The sequence below is a fragment of the Mya arenaria genome, chromosome 10 (assembly GCF_026914265.1).
Source record: "Mya arenaria isolate MELC-2E11 chromosome 10, ASM2691426v1".
In the NCBI taxonomy this organism is placed as follows: Eukaryota; Metazoa; Mollusca; class Bivalvia; order Myida; family Myidae; genus Mya; species Mya arenaria.
In genome coordinates this window covers 3,742,415-3,755,261 of record NC_069131.1, presented here as the reverse complement: position 1 = coordinate 3,755,261, position 12,847 = coordinate 3,742,415, and the positions used below count along the sequence as shown (strand labels likewise).

The 12,847-nt window shown below is 36.2% G+C and overlaps 1 protein-coding gene across 3 annotated transcripts; it reads left to right on the top strand.

The window, feature by feature from the left end:
* Positions 1 to 58: 58 nt before the first annotated feature.
* LOC128205033 (uncharacterized) lies at positions 59 to 7,958 on the top strand. Of its 3 annotated transcripts, none has more exons than XM_052906429.1 (8): positions 59 to 114; positions 3,102 to 3,821; positions 4,079 to 4,192; positions 4,671 to 4,853; positions 5,023 to 5,241; positions 5,515 to 6,311; positions 6,845 to 6,995; positions 7,339 to 7,958. In XM_052906429.1, the coding sequence occupies exons 2-8, from the start codon at positions 3,806 to 3,808 to the stop codon at positions 7,749 to 7,751; spliced, it is 1,893 nt and encodes a 630-aa protein (XP_052762389.1). In that variant the 5' UTR covers positions 59 to 114; positions 3,102 to 3,805; the 3' UTR covers positions 7,752 to 7,958. The 3 variants fall into 3 exon arrangements, with proteins under 3 accessions (XP_052762389.1, XP_052762388.1, XP_052762387.1); XM_052906428.1 differs by lacking the exon at positions 59 to 114 and adding an exon at positions 1,249 to 2,352; XM_052906427.1 differs by lacking the exon at positions 59 to 114 and adding an exon at positions 1,249 to 2,543.
* Positions 7,959 to 12,847: the final 4,889 nt, after the last annotated feature.

Here is a 12,847-nt window from a genome sequence, read left to right as displayed (position 1 = left end):
CATACCTATTTTAAGACAACTTTTCCAATTTTCTATTAATATTCAAGCTTGTTCCGCACGAAACTTTATGAAACACAGGTTACAGCACTTCGGATAACATTCTAAAGGCTCCAGGTTAGATTTATTTCTACACTAATTTATATTTATCTTCATTTATATCTGCGAATGTTAACGACTTATTATCTCGTTCCCCCACGCTAAGTTATCACACACAGTCGTGGGAACGAGTTTGTAAGTCGTGGCCAAGAGATAAAAAACATTAAATCCACAAATGTCACCTCTAGACTCTAGTGAATGTATCTTAAGGTGAATTGCTTCCATGAAAATATTGCTACTAGCTACATTTAATTGACTGAGTGTTGCGTTTCTTTTTTAAGGTACTCGCTCATGTTTTGTAAATATGCAAGTTTTTTAGGCCGTATTTGAATTAGGATACCAAAAGCTGTAACCCTTCAGCAAATTTTGATATTCGCCCAAACTTCGTCTTTGAGAAGCACATTTTGAGGAAGTATTTCAAAAAGGACTTTTTACAAGCGATAGATACCCTGCATGTTTACATAATGAAAATTATTTTGCTGCGAAATTGTGAAGTTACTATATCGACAACTTTACAGCACTACCGGTTTAATTACTAGTATATTTGAATTACAACATATTCACGCGTTAAATCCGGTTTGCACCCGGTGCGCCCATCCCCCTAAAATCGTTTGAATTTCAATATCGAAGAAAAAAGGACTAAAAATTATTACACTCTTCTTGGTACACCCAGCCGCCAACAATTTAATCTACTTCAATTTCTGCATGTCGAGGGAGGGGCTAATGTCAAAACGTTGTGCACATAAAATACGCCCCCTCTAACGTCAATTACTGGATCCACCCCTGCTATACACTCGGTTACCTGTATTGTCTCACCGTTGCCATTTTTATAAATAATGTATTACTAGTAAACAACCTACAACTATAATACAATTGTCTTACATATGATAACAGATCAATAAGTAAATAAAAATAGCATGTTAATGGTGAAAAGTCTTTATTATAAACTATACACATGGGTTTAAGAGATTTCAAAATGTAAAATCATACAAAATGTAGATGTCCATGTTTATTGCGATATGTTTTAGGGCGTGTCGTTATAACCTTAATTAACACTAGCGGATTTAGAGGAGGGAGGGGTGGCTAGAGAGTAATATGTTACGCTAAATGCACCATTTCTCAAACGATAAGTTACACCCCCTCTTATGTCGATTCCTGGACCCGCCCCTGGTTAACACATTGATGTAGGATTGCAGGCACGTGGCGGTGAATTGAAACCTATAAAAAAAATAGTTAAAAAGAGTATCTCAAAAATGACCGCCGTGTTAGAACATTGGGGTTCGGAAGGTCCCAATATACCATCAGAATACGTTTTAGTTGTATCGTTTAACACTTTAAACACTGTACACATTGACTTGAACAACAGCCGCCATGAGGGGTTTAATTGAAACCGATAAAATAATTCTTCACTTTATTAAATTTTGTTTGTCTTCTATTTTTCATCAAATTTTGTTAATTTTACTAACTAATTCAAGGCGCCTTCAATGGTCTTTATGTAAGTGGGTATTTGATGTGAATATAGCGGCAATTATACTCACTCGCTATTATATAGAGCTATATTGTATAGCGACGCGGTAGAGTGTCCGCATGCAGAGCGACAGGTCGTGGGTTCGAACCCCGACAGGTGCAGAGAGCAATTTGTGCAGTATGTTAAATTTGTCATTGCAAACTGACCTTTCTCTTCGAAATTGGAGAACGAAATTCTAAATAGACTGGGTATGTGTAACTGGGTATTTGATGTGAATATAGCGGCAATTATACTATCTCGCTTTAGGGCAAGTTTTTATTGCGACACGGTATAGTGTACGCATGTAAAGCGAAACCCCGACAGGTGCACATAGCAGTTTGTGCAGTGTGTTACATTTATCAACTGCAATGTCTGTTTCTATGTTACCTTGTTCTTTGATAAAGTACCGATTTGTGATTTCGCAATATACATGTACAAAAATAACAACATTTAACCTCGATGTTTTTAGTAACGACCAAAATCTCAGAATTGTTATTTATAGCATGTAAAAACCCATATGTACATGTGTTACTATAACTAGACAAATTTTCCATTTCTCTATAAATAGTCTATTAAGCCCTGTCACCACGGTCGTTGGAATTACCGAAACCCGAAATTATGGAAAAAACCGAAACACCCTTTCATTTTCCTAAGTATATATCGTATAAGTATTTCGGTATTTTGGTATTCCACCGACCACACCACGGCCACTTAAATTGGATTTCATTTCAACATAGTCGAGGTTTCAGGTACGATTAACTTCTAAATTATCTGATTTCAATAATATTGTAATTCATTTTAAATGTACGTAGTGAAGAATAGATGAATCGAAGTGTTAACCTGCGACCACTTAAATTAATGTAGGTCAAATTTAGCTGACCAGTGAAAGGTCGGCCATTTTGATTCGTATCGATTGGCTTTAAGCATTTTGTTCTCGTTGGTAAGTGCTTTAATTTTATCATTAGTAAAACAGTATTATTTTTGTAAATGATATTTACTTTAAAAAAGTCAATGTTGCAGATTTAAATGTCTTAAATAAAATGCTGAAAGACATATGAAGAGTTTCAAAGTTTATTTCAAATTAATTCGGCAATATCTCATGCGGACCGTGGTATATAGAGTCACAGTTGAATTTAGACAAACTGTATTAATATGATCATTTCATTTATGGCAGTAGATCTTGATATGAATTTGTTTATACATGTCGATCAGAAGTTTAATGATAAAAAAAAAAATTCGTTTGAATGTTCGTTAAAACTCTTAAAGCATAAAGTAGAAAGGATCGACCTATATGTTTTTCATGTTGTTGTTTTCTTTTAACTAAAATAAACTTATTTTGACGTGTGTTATATCATTGTTAACGAATGCCTCTGTTGCTTAGGAACAATAAGCAACGTTTTCCGCTCCGCGAGGGTAGCGGCGGGCACAAATAGGGGTTTTCCTGTTCATGAAAATTGTTGAGCAATTCTCTGAGGGCGTTTTATTTTTCATTAAACAGTGGCGCGTGTTACTGAATGTTAGGAACCCTGAACAAGCGATCTAGGGGGATTCCAAACAACCAGTTAGAGTGTTGTATCCAGGCGACGAAAGGTCATGGAATTCCAATATTGCATCACGACGTATCAGTAAGCCGTCGTTCACTTGAAACATGGCTTCAAATGAAGAACATTTTACCAAACTGGTTTTATACTTACAAAAACCGTGTTTAAAATTATTTCGAGCACTACTTAATAAACGTGTTGAGACGTTATACCCTGGACAAACTGTTTACCAGATTCTGTTAACTAAAAAGTCGCTATTGTTGAATACGAGACATGGACACAACAACAAAAACAGATATTTTCCCGTGGACGCGACTGGCGCAGACCAACCAACCAATCTCGATACATGGGATATTGGAATGTATGTCACTATTCTTACACGTTACTGCAAATGGCTGGGAAGCCGGGGACACGTCATAGACATTAAGACGCTCAGAGACGCAGTTTGTCATCTTGGTTTCCCACAAATATCTTCGTCAGATTATGAGCAGCATTTCGAAACAATTAAAAAGTTCATTCGTGACATGCTGTTATTTATTGGCAATGATTCACTGACCAAGAAATAAACCTCGATGTGACCAATTTAGAAAGACCTCTGACAAAAGATTTAATTGAGTATGCCCAGATCTGCCACAAGCTTTACCAGGGCGATCAACGACTTATGGAAATCGTTCAAGGTAACTTATCTGTTAATTGATGTCATGTTTTTCACTGATAAATTAAATCACTTCGTACAGTATATACCACTTTTATTCGTTAAACTACTTATGACAGCATTTTCATCATTCATAAAATAACTAAAATTAAATGTAAGAATCCATTTGCAGTTATTCTTTGTTTGATTATATGCTAATTTATAGTGCTAAATACACAGGAAAATAGATGAACTCTATTTGACCGTGTTTTGACTTAATTCGTATCCTCTAAACTATAGATCACAAGAGTGTAACGGAATCACACGGGCAGATGTTTCAGATGTTATTCACAGAATTACAAGAGGTCAAATCGAGGCTGCCACAGAATGTACTTACGCAAGCTACTCCTCCAGGTATCTATGATATGTGAACGTTTCTGATGCCACAGAATGTAGGTATGGTGAAATGATACTTCATTGTTTTCAATTCATGCATGCTAAGGATATATTCATCAATACTTTTTTTGAAACTGAATTGCACTACATAGTTAGGTGTAAAAATGTTTGAGAATGGCAGACTCCTTAACGGCAATGGAATACTTCTATTAAGACTATTGCCAATTTCCCGTATATCCTTAGTGAATGATTGACTTACAAATCATCGATTATCTGCACAATTTTATCAATCCGAAGATAGTCTTAAAATGATATGCAAATCAATGATCATCTGGCCTTGTTTATATCATAATGCATGATAGTAAATATAGTAACAGCTCCATGTAACGATATGTCAAAAACTCTATATAAATTTAAAAGCTTTAAATTTTCTTTCTATTTACACGACCGCATGAGTTAACAATACCATTATTTTGTCTGCATAATTGATTTGCAGACAACGCATCTGTTCTCATGCGTTTGAAGAACTGCACCCCAGAGGAGGAAGACGAAGTGTCAGCTCTGCTGGTTGGTTGTTTTTTTGACGTTATTCATCAAACTGAGGAGTTCCAGGTGTCAGCAGTAGACTGTGAAAAACTTAAGTCTGCTGTCCGACAGGCTTTTCAGGAGTTGTGTCATGGTATGATTTTTTTTTAATTATTATGTTTTGCGTATGATTTTATTACATCGCCATTAACTCTCCAAAACCGAAAATTCTAACATTAATGCTTAAACGTATATAAGCCCATATTTGTGGCGAACCCCGATTATTCGAAATCACAATCAATTTGTTCCTTATTAATTTTCAGGGCGAGTGAGTAATGCAGAACAGGGATGCCTCATACTTTACTTGACTTTCAATTCATTTGAATCGTTCCTGGATTTCATTGATGGTGTTTTCTCCGGAGCGATTACCGATATGTTCAGAGCGCTCCAGACAGCCATAAGAGATACCTTCAACAAACCAAATTTAGAAGTTGATGTTGTTATGAACACGAACCAGTTTACATACTGTTTCCAGTATATCAGTAAGTACGGCGTCAATGCGGCAAGCAGATCTTTCATTATTTCATTAAGTAATTTGTTGGAACTAAGATCAGAACATCACGACTGCATATTCCGATTTTTTTTTGATTTTTTTAATATATTTTGATGTACTGTAAAACATAACGATACAAAATAGGCTCTTTTGAGTGTGTGCTAGACTTTGAAAAGGGTAACAACATATTAGCCTTTCAGCTGTTCATTGATGAACATGATATTTGTTATGAAAGTACAACATCAACTTTTTTATATTTCAGTGGAGTGCCTCAAAAGGCTACTTCCTTCCAAACAAGCGGACGTGAACGATATGGAAACAGCTGCTCATTCAAACCAAGGAGAAGCAAAAGACATGGAAACAGCTGCTCCTTCCAGCCAGGGAGAAGCGAACGACATGGAAACAGCTACTCCTTCCAGCCAGGGAGAATCGAGCGACATGGAAACAGCTGCTCCTTCCAGCCAGGGAGAATCGAGCGACATGGAAACAGCTACTCCTTCCAGCCAGGGAGAATCGAGCGACATGGAAACAGCTGCTCCTTCCAGCCAGGGAGAAAAGAACAACACCGAAACAGCTGCCATCGGCGGATTAGACAGAACACTGGAAAATACTACACTACCAGAGGATTCAAGTATGCCAATTAATTTGCCAGAAAAAGACACAAACTCGTCAAAGAAGTTTGCCATTGTAACCCCCTTTATTTCCTTAGATCCTTCTTCTATGATTGCGGAAAGCTTAAGAACAGAGTCACAGGGGCCTGAAATGCTTGAATCTGATCGGAGACCCATTGAAGGGGATGGTGAATTTGAAGTTATTGAGTTTGAGCACTCGCCCAGCAATGCAAATGAAGGTCTTCAACTGATGGGTGCGCCATTACAGCCTCCTGAAGAAACAACCAAGCCTCGTGACGCCGAGGGTCGACCTGCTGATGGTAATGCATCTTTAGCTAAACATGAAGATAGACCGCAGCCATCCCATTCAGGTTGGAAGTCTCCTTCTGATGTTGATACAGCTAATTCTACCAAACACACAATTAGCCAATGTCTTCAAAAAGTGAAGGTAAATGATATTTTTACTATGTTCTTGAATGTCAGTTTTCTTTAGCATATTCGTATTGGCTGAGAAGATATATATGTTTCTTACACACGTACGTAAAGACAGCAACCACTTATACTGAACTGGTCACCTCTTTGATTTATCCAAATTAGCCAAAATATTAATTGATATTTATATTTATCCATAAATACGATTAGCCAATCAAATCATTTAAATATGCAAAATAGCCTAAAGTATCAAAGATTTATACAAATGGCTGCTGGTGACTATTTTATAAAAGAAATGTTCGCCTATTACAGCGGAACAATGTATAAAAAAAAATGTCTACATGTAAATAGTATCTCGCTTTTCACAATAGATTACTCGTTATTCGTCTTTACCATTAGACAAATAAATGTCACGAAGGGACAGACCTATATGCCCTTTGCCTTTTTTTTTAAATAAACAACTTTTGTATCCAGTATGCATTGTCTACACATTTACTTTATTTTTCCTGTATTTATATACGTTCAATGTGAGCTTTATGTATATTGTAGGTGTCTCGAGTTGACGCAGATGAGCTGCAGAGGCAGTTACAAGGTGAACTAATGGACACATGGAGTGAGTCGTGTGAACTGGTAAAGGGGACGAGGATAAGAGCTGACAATCTCGGTGCATATTTGGATCATCTCGTCGATGCATATGAAGGTAGTAAATTATTAATATGTGTCAATGTAGAAATTGTTTCTTTGTGGACATCCAAAAGGACTAAATTTTCTTTTTGATCATATATAATCGTTTAATTTGGTGATGCCGTCGTCGTTGTTGTTGTAGTGTTCTTGTTTTTGTTGTTGCCGTTGTTGGTGTTGTTGTTGTTGTTCTGGGCTTTTCGATGTATTGACCACCAATAATACATTTGAAGTCAATAGTATAGCATTTCTTTTGCATATATCATAGTAATTTAGTTGGCGATTTGCATTTTTGCAATATAAAAAGATCTTGTCTGGTTTAAACAGCTTTTGCATATTGTTTATATTAACCGTTGTTTCAGGCATTGACATGGCAACTAGAAGGAAGATGGAGGGCATTTTGTTCTCCAAAGAGGCTTGGAAACATGAACTTATTGAATGGAAAATCAACACTGGAAATGAAAGCGGGTCTCGATACGGCATGATAGCATTTTGTAAAAGCCCTGATTGCCTTTTCTTGGATTGCATGTGTGTTCTTTACAAAATGAATTTCAAGGTTTCACCGCAACGATTAATTAAGACACGCGACAAATCGGCACTTTTTGGCTTGATCACATGGACGACGACTGAAGAACAAGTCCAAGAAAGAACACTGGGAGCGTATTCCATCAAAAGATTGAAGAACTTTTTTCGTCTGAAGGCATTGAAGGGCTTTTACCACGAGGGCATTATTGATTCAATTGACTATGTCAGATCATTAAATGACGTACCATAGTTTACATGTAACTTGTAGATTAACATCTACAAGATGTAGCACTGACAGTTCATCAAATTATCTTGATAAAAGACTGAAACACAACGATTTTTACGTCAACTTTCTGTGTTGATATATGCATGCGTGTGAAAGTGCTTAATGTGATGATGTATGACAGTGTTTATAGTTGATCAATATAACTTATTAAAATAAAATCCAGAAAATGTGCATGTAAACTATTTCATTTAACACCAAGTTATAAGTCATTACTTTATTCTATTGATATCTCTCGTTGGCACGGCGTAACTCGAGAGTTAGGTCTTGTGTTGTGGGAGAAACTGGTCGTGATGACCACGAACCAAACTTTTCCTCAAACCTACTGGTGGGCTTTATTAGGGAATTACTCTATGGATATATAAATCCACTGATGGGCTTCACTGTGATCACAATGGGTCAACCCGAAACAATTCAGGAAATGCTCACACCCTTAAAAGCCATTTGGTTTCGTATAGTAGAAATGATTAATCATAACTTTATTTTATTTAAATATGATACGCAGTAACCGATGACACAGTAACCGATGACGTACAATTTACTCAATTCCGATTTACAAAACAACAAGCAGAAGACCAGATGCATATTGTTAGATTAGAAATCGATGACTACTTCATGACAATTTTCGAGACCAGTGCAATAGGCAGTGACAGTTTGTGAGCAAAGTTCTTTCAATACTTCCAGCCAATAAGCTTAGAAAATGTCATCGATAAACACGGAGAGCAGTTTACAACGAACGTCCGATGAAGACAGACGCGAACGCGTGCCAGCACGTGATGACGGCTATGTGCGTGTACGTATATATTTCCCGCTTAAGTTCTAGTTTTAGAGACAGTGTGTGTATACCACGTGATAAACTGCGTCATAAATGCTACGTCGGAAGGCAATATTTTGCTTCGAATGAAGACTTTAAACAAAGATAACTTCACTATTTCTTCACCATTTTGAATAAATCATGGCGCAGTCTACGTGGCTTAGGGAGCCCCTCCTTCGGTCATTTACCACAGTTTGATTGAGAGTTAAGTTTCTTAAAACACTTCGACAAACCTTTTCACAATACAGCCGTCTGACGGGGCACTGCCAAATATAATTTCGTAAACAGGATAGTCGAAGTGTATGTCAAAACAAATCACCTTACCAAACTCCGGTAATCAAACGAAGGCGGGGCTCTGTAAGCGACATATATTGCCCTTTGTTTTATTTAAAATGGTTTAATAAAAGAAAAGTTATCTTTGATTTAAGTCTTCATTGAAAGCAAAATGCTGCGTTCAAACGTAACATATGTGACGTCATTTATCACGTGGTATACACACACTGAGAGAGAATGCAATATATGTTTGGAGCAAATCTCGAGCGAGCTTTCTCTTACTTGTGGCCATTTGGTCATCTTTAAAGATGCAAACAATTGAACAAAACTAGTCTGAACATTAGTTTTCCTACAGTAATGGCGTTTCATACCAAGTGATAAATCTATTAGTACTTACTGTAATGTTGTTAATGCTCTTGTCATTTGATAGTATGAAAGCATAAATAATGAATCCGTCCTTATTTCAGGGAGCACCAAATCAACACATGTACGGACAGGCACCGGGAAGGCAGAATGACGGTCAGTACGGGTATGCAGCAACAAATTACCCATACTGTCAAGTAAGCCATTGTCATGTTATAATACTTTATTTGAAAAGACAATTCTGAAGGCGAACGCCACGTATTTGATATTTTCTGTTGGAATTCGTAATGTATTTAATTGATGTTCACATTTCTTGAAGACTATAAAATTCCTACGAGATTAATCAAGGGTATGCAACATACTTAAATAACTGGAATATAAACATTTATTAAACTACAACCCGATATCGGCGGTGAGTGGGTTTAGTCCCACGAGGGTGAAAATGAAAATGACGAATGTGAAAATTGAGAATGAAAATTGAGAATGAAAATTGAGAATGAAAATTGAGAATGAAAATCGAGAATGAAAATTGAAAATGAAAATTGAAAATGAAAATTGAAAATCATCAGAGAAAAAAAATGAGCGTCTTGGTATCAGATACAAAAACAAAGTAATTTATTTCAAGTTTTTATTTTTTATTTTGTGAAACAAGATAATTGTCACAATCAATCGAAAACTTTCTTCAACCACGTCAGGGTTAGCCGGCCAAGATTGCAAGATTTTCAAATCGGTGGAAGAAACATGACAAACAATAGTTTCTCATTCGCACTTTTGGTGGCGTTCCATCAGCCTTACAATCATTACAGTACCACACATATCGAAAACAGTTTTGGCAGTAGCCAGCTGGAGGGAAAATGTTCAAAAGATCATGTCGTTGACAAGGTTCTAACGTAAAGACTCCAGCACAACACAATTGGCATTCCCAACAGAATGTTTTGAAATAATCATTGTACTGTAGTCCAGCAAACCCAACGATGTCAGTATATCGTTTTGCCATAGTAAGTGAAGTGTGAATAGTACAGTCACCGCTGTATGTTTTATATTGGTTTCAAATGCTCAAAAAGCATGTACATTATATCTCGAACTTGCATTCGTCAACTTTGCTAACCAATGTTAGAAATTTGAGCTAACTAGCGTATTGCGGTTGTCTACAGCATAGCTGTGTAAATAACGGGTAGTGTTTGAATGATTAACACAGTTCACCTTTCTATGTAAATGAAATAAACAGAAAGCAAAAATACAAATAATTGTTTATGATTTATTCATAAGATATTTTCCAACAATAGCCGATCCACAAATGTGACATTCGCTGCTGGTAATGGAGCATGACTGACAAGATAAATGTCCACATGGGATAAACACAATACACTTTTTGTTTGTAACACAACTTGTACAAATGTTTTTTTCGTCGATTTGTCGTTGCAACTCTGCTTCCCTGCTGAGAAGATTGCGCAAAAGGGATGTTAGTGGGTTTGTTTTACGCAAGATCTTGGATACCGATCGGATTTTGGATAAAATGTCAATTTCTTTCTCCCTGCCACAACGTTCTGATATTTTGTTCAACTCAATTTTGTAGTTTTTGAAGTCACGTTTAATTTCTCTGGCTAGTGGTAAAACTCTATTTGTTTTGTCTTGCTCGCTCATCTTGCTAGGAGGTTTTTCTGAAGAAGCTATCTTATGAAGTGATTTTACACTTTTACGAATTAATGGCAAAAGTTTTCTTAAGACGCCAGATACGTGTTTGCTGTTATTTACTACGATAGTTTTCATGTACAACACCTGAGTTTCACTGTGTTCCATACGATCTGCCAAATTGCTTATTAAGCTTAAAGTTGTGTTTGACATGTTTGATATCAACTGAATGAATGGATTAAATAATTGATGAATGAAACTCGAGTAATAAGAGCTTGAAATTATAATGCAATGAAAACACTGATTCGTTTTGTTTTCAACAATGATCATCATAATCTCATTTCATTGGATAAACACTTGTGCATTATAAAAGTTTAATCGTATGATATAAAAGCTCATATTCTACATTATGGGTATTCCTTAGCTGCAATACGTAGAGAGATGGCTAACGAATATAGATATAGCACATCTATTCCCCAGTATGAGAACAAGACAAACACACTACTTCAGAAATATCTCAAGTACTGTTCGAAAAATGTACCAACTCATGTTCGTACAAGTTTGACAAAGGAACTCGAATACCTTGAACAATGTTCGAAAGTACAGACAATCAACAATATGAATATGGTCGTTATGGCACATAGAAGGCAGAAAATAACATTAGAAAGAGAAATCAAATTTCTAAAACAAGAAGGCCAGCATTCTTCTAAAGCGATTCGAAAAACACAGCATCTGCTTAGAGAGCACAAGCGACACATACGGAAACTAAAGGGAATTCTTCAACGAGTCACAAATGAAGTAGTCAAAAGCGATTTGAGCATCCCAGTTTGCAGAAGGGATTTGAACACCCCAGTTTGCAAGAAGGATTCGAACATCCCAGTTTGTAGAAGGGATTTGAGTTACCATTCCGATACTGATGATACTGGTGATAATGATGAGACACTGTCTGTGGCAATGAATTGGGGTGACGAACTTTTTGACCAGCCACCGAACGAAGAAACCCCCAGCGTATAACTTTTGAAAAATGTTCTGTTTCAATGAAACGCAAATTATGTAACGATTTCAAAATAAAACCTTTCATACCACTTATTTTTGCTTCTCGTTCTTTGATTATTATTTTGTCATACAAATTGTTGAATAACACATCGATAAATGGAAAATACCCGAAGACTAAAATCACAGCCTTTGATTTGAAAATAAAATAAAATCTGAACATGAAGTTATGTATCAGCAACTAAACAAATTTTCCAATATACTTAAGTTACAGTTATCATACGTTCCCAAATTGTTTATTTTGAAAACAATAACGTTTTACGAGATATTTTTCATCTACTAAAAAACAGTATCTCATTCTTCTTAAAGGGAGGTAATAGCATTAATAACACCGTGAAGAAACAAAATTGAAAACAAGTACAGAGGAATATATTTTACAATTTATTCATAAATTTGATATTTTCCGATAACAACAGTTCGGCAAAAATAGCATTTACTAGTTTTGATTGAACATGCATGACAAGTCAAATGGCCACAAGGCGTAAACACAATACACTTTTTGTCCGTAACACAAATTTGACAAATGTTTTTTTCATCGTTTTGTAGTTGCAACTCTTGTCGCGTTTCTTCTTTCATGCTGAGGTGATGCCAGAGAAGGTCTCCTAGTGTGGTGGTCTTTCGAAATATCTTGGATACTAATCGCATGTCAGCCAAAATGTTAACTTCTTTCTCCCTACCACAGCGCTGTGAAATGTTGTTCAAGTCTGTTTTTAAATTTTTCAAGTCATTTTTTAGCTTTTGAACCTGTGACAATAGGTCTCCGGTCTTCTGTTTCGGTTTACACATCTTGTTTGGAGGTTTAATGGAAATCGCTGTATTTTGCAATATTTTCACACATTTGTGAAGTAGTGAAAGAAATTTTCTTAGCACGTCCAAAGTGCGCTTGCTACTTCGCGTACTAATGAATATCTTTATTTGCTGCAAGTCA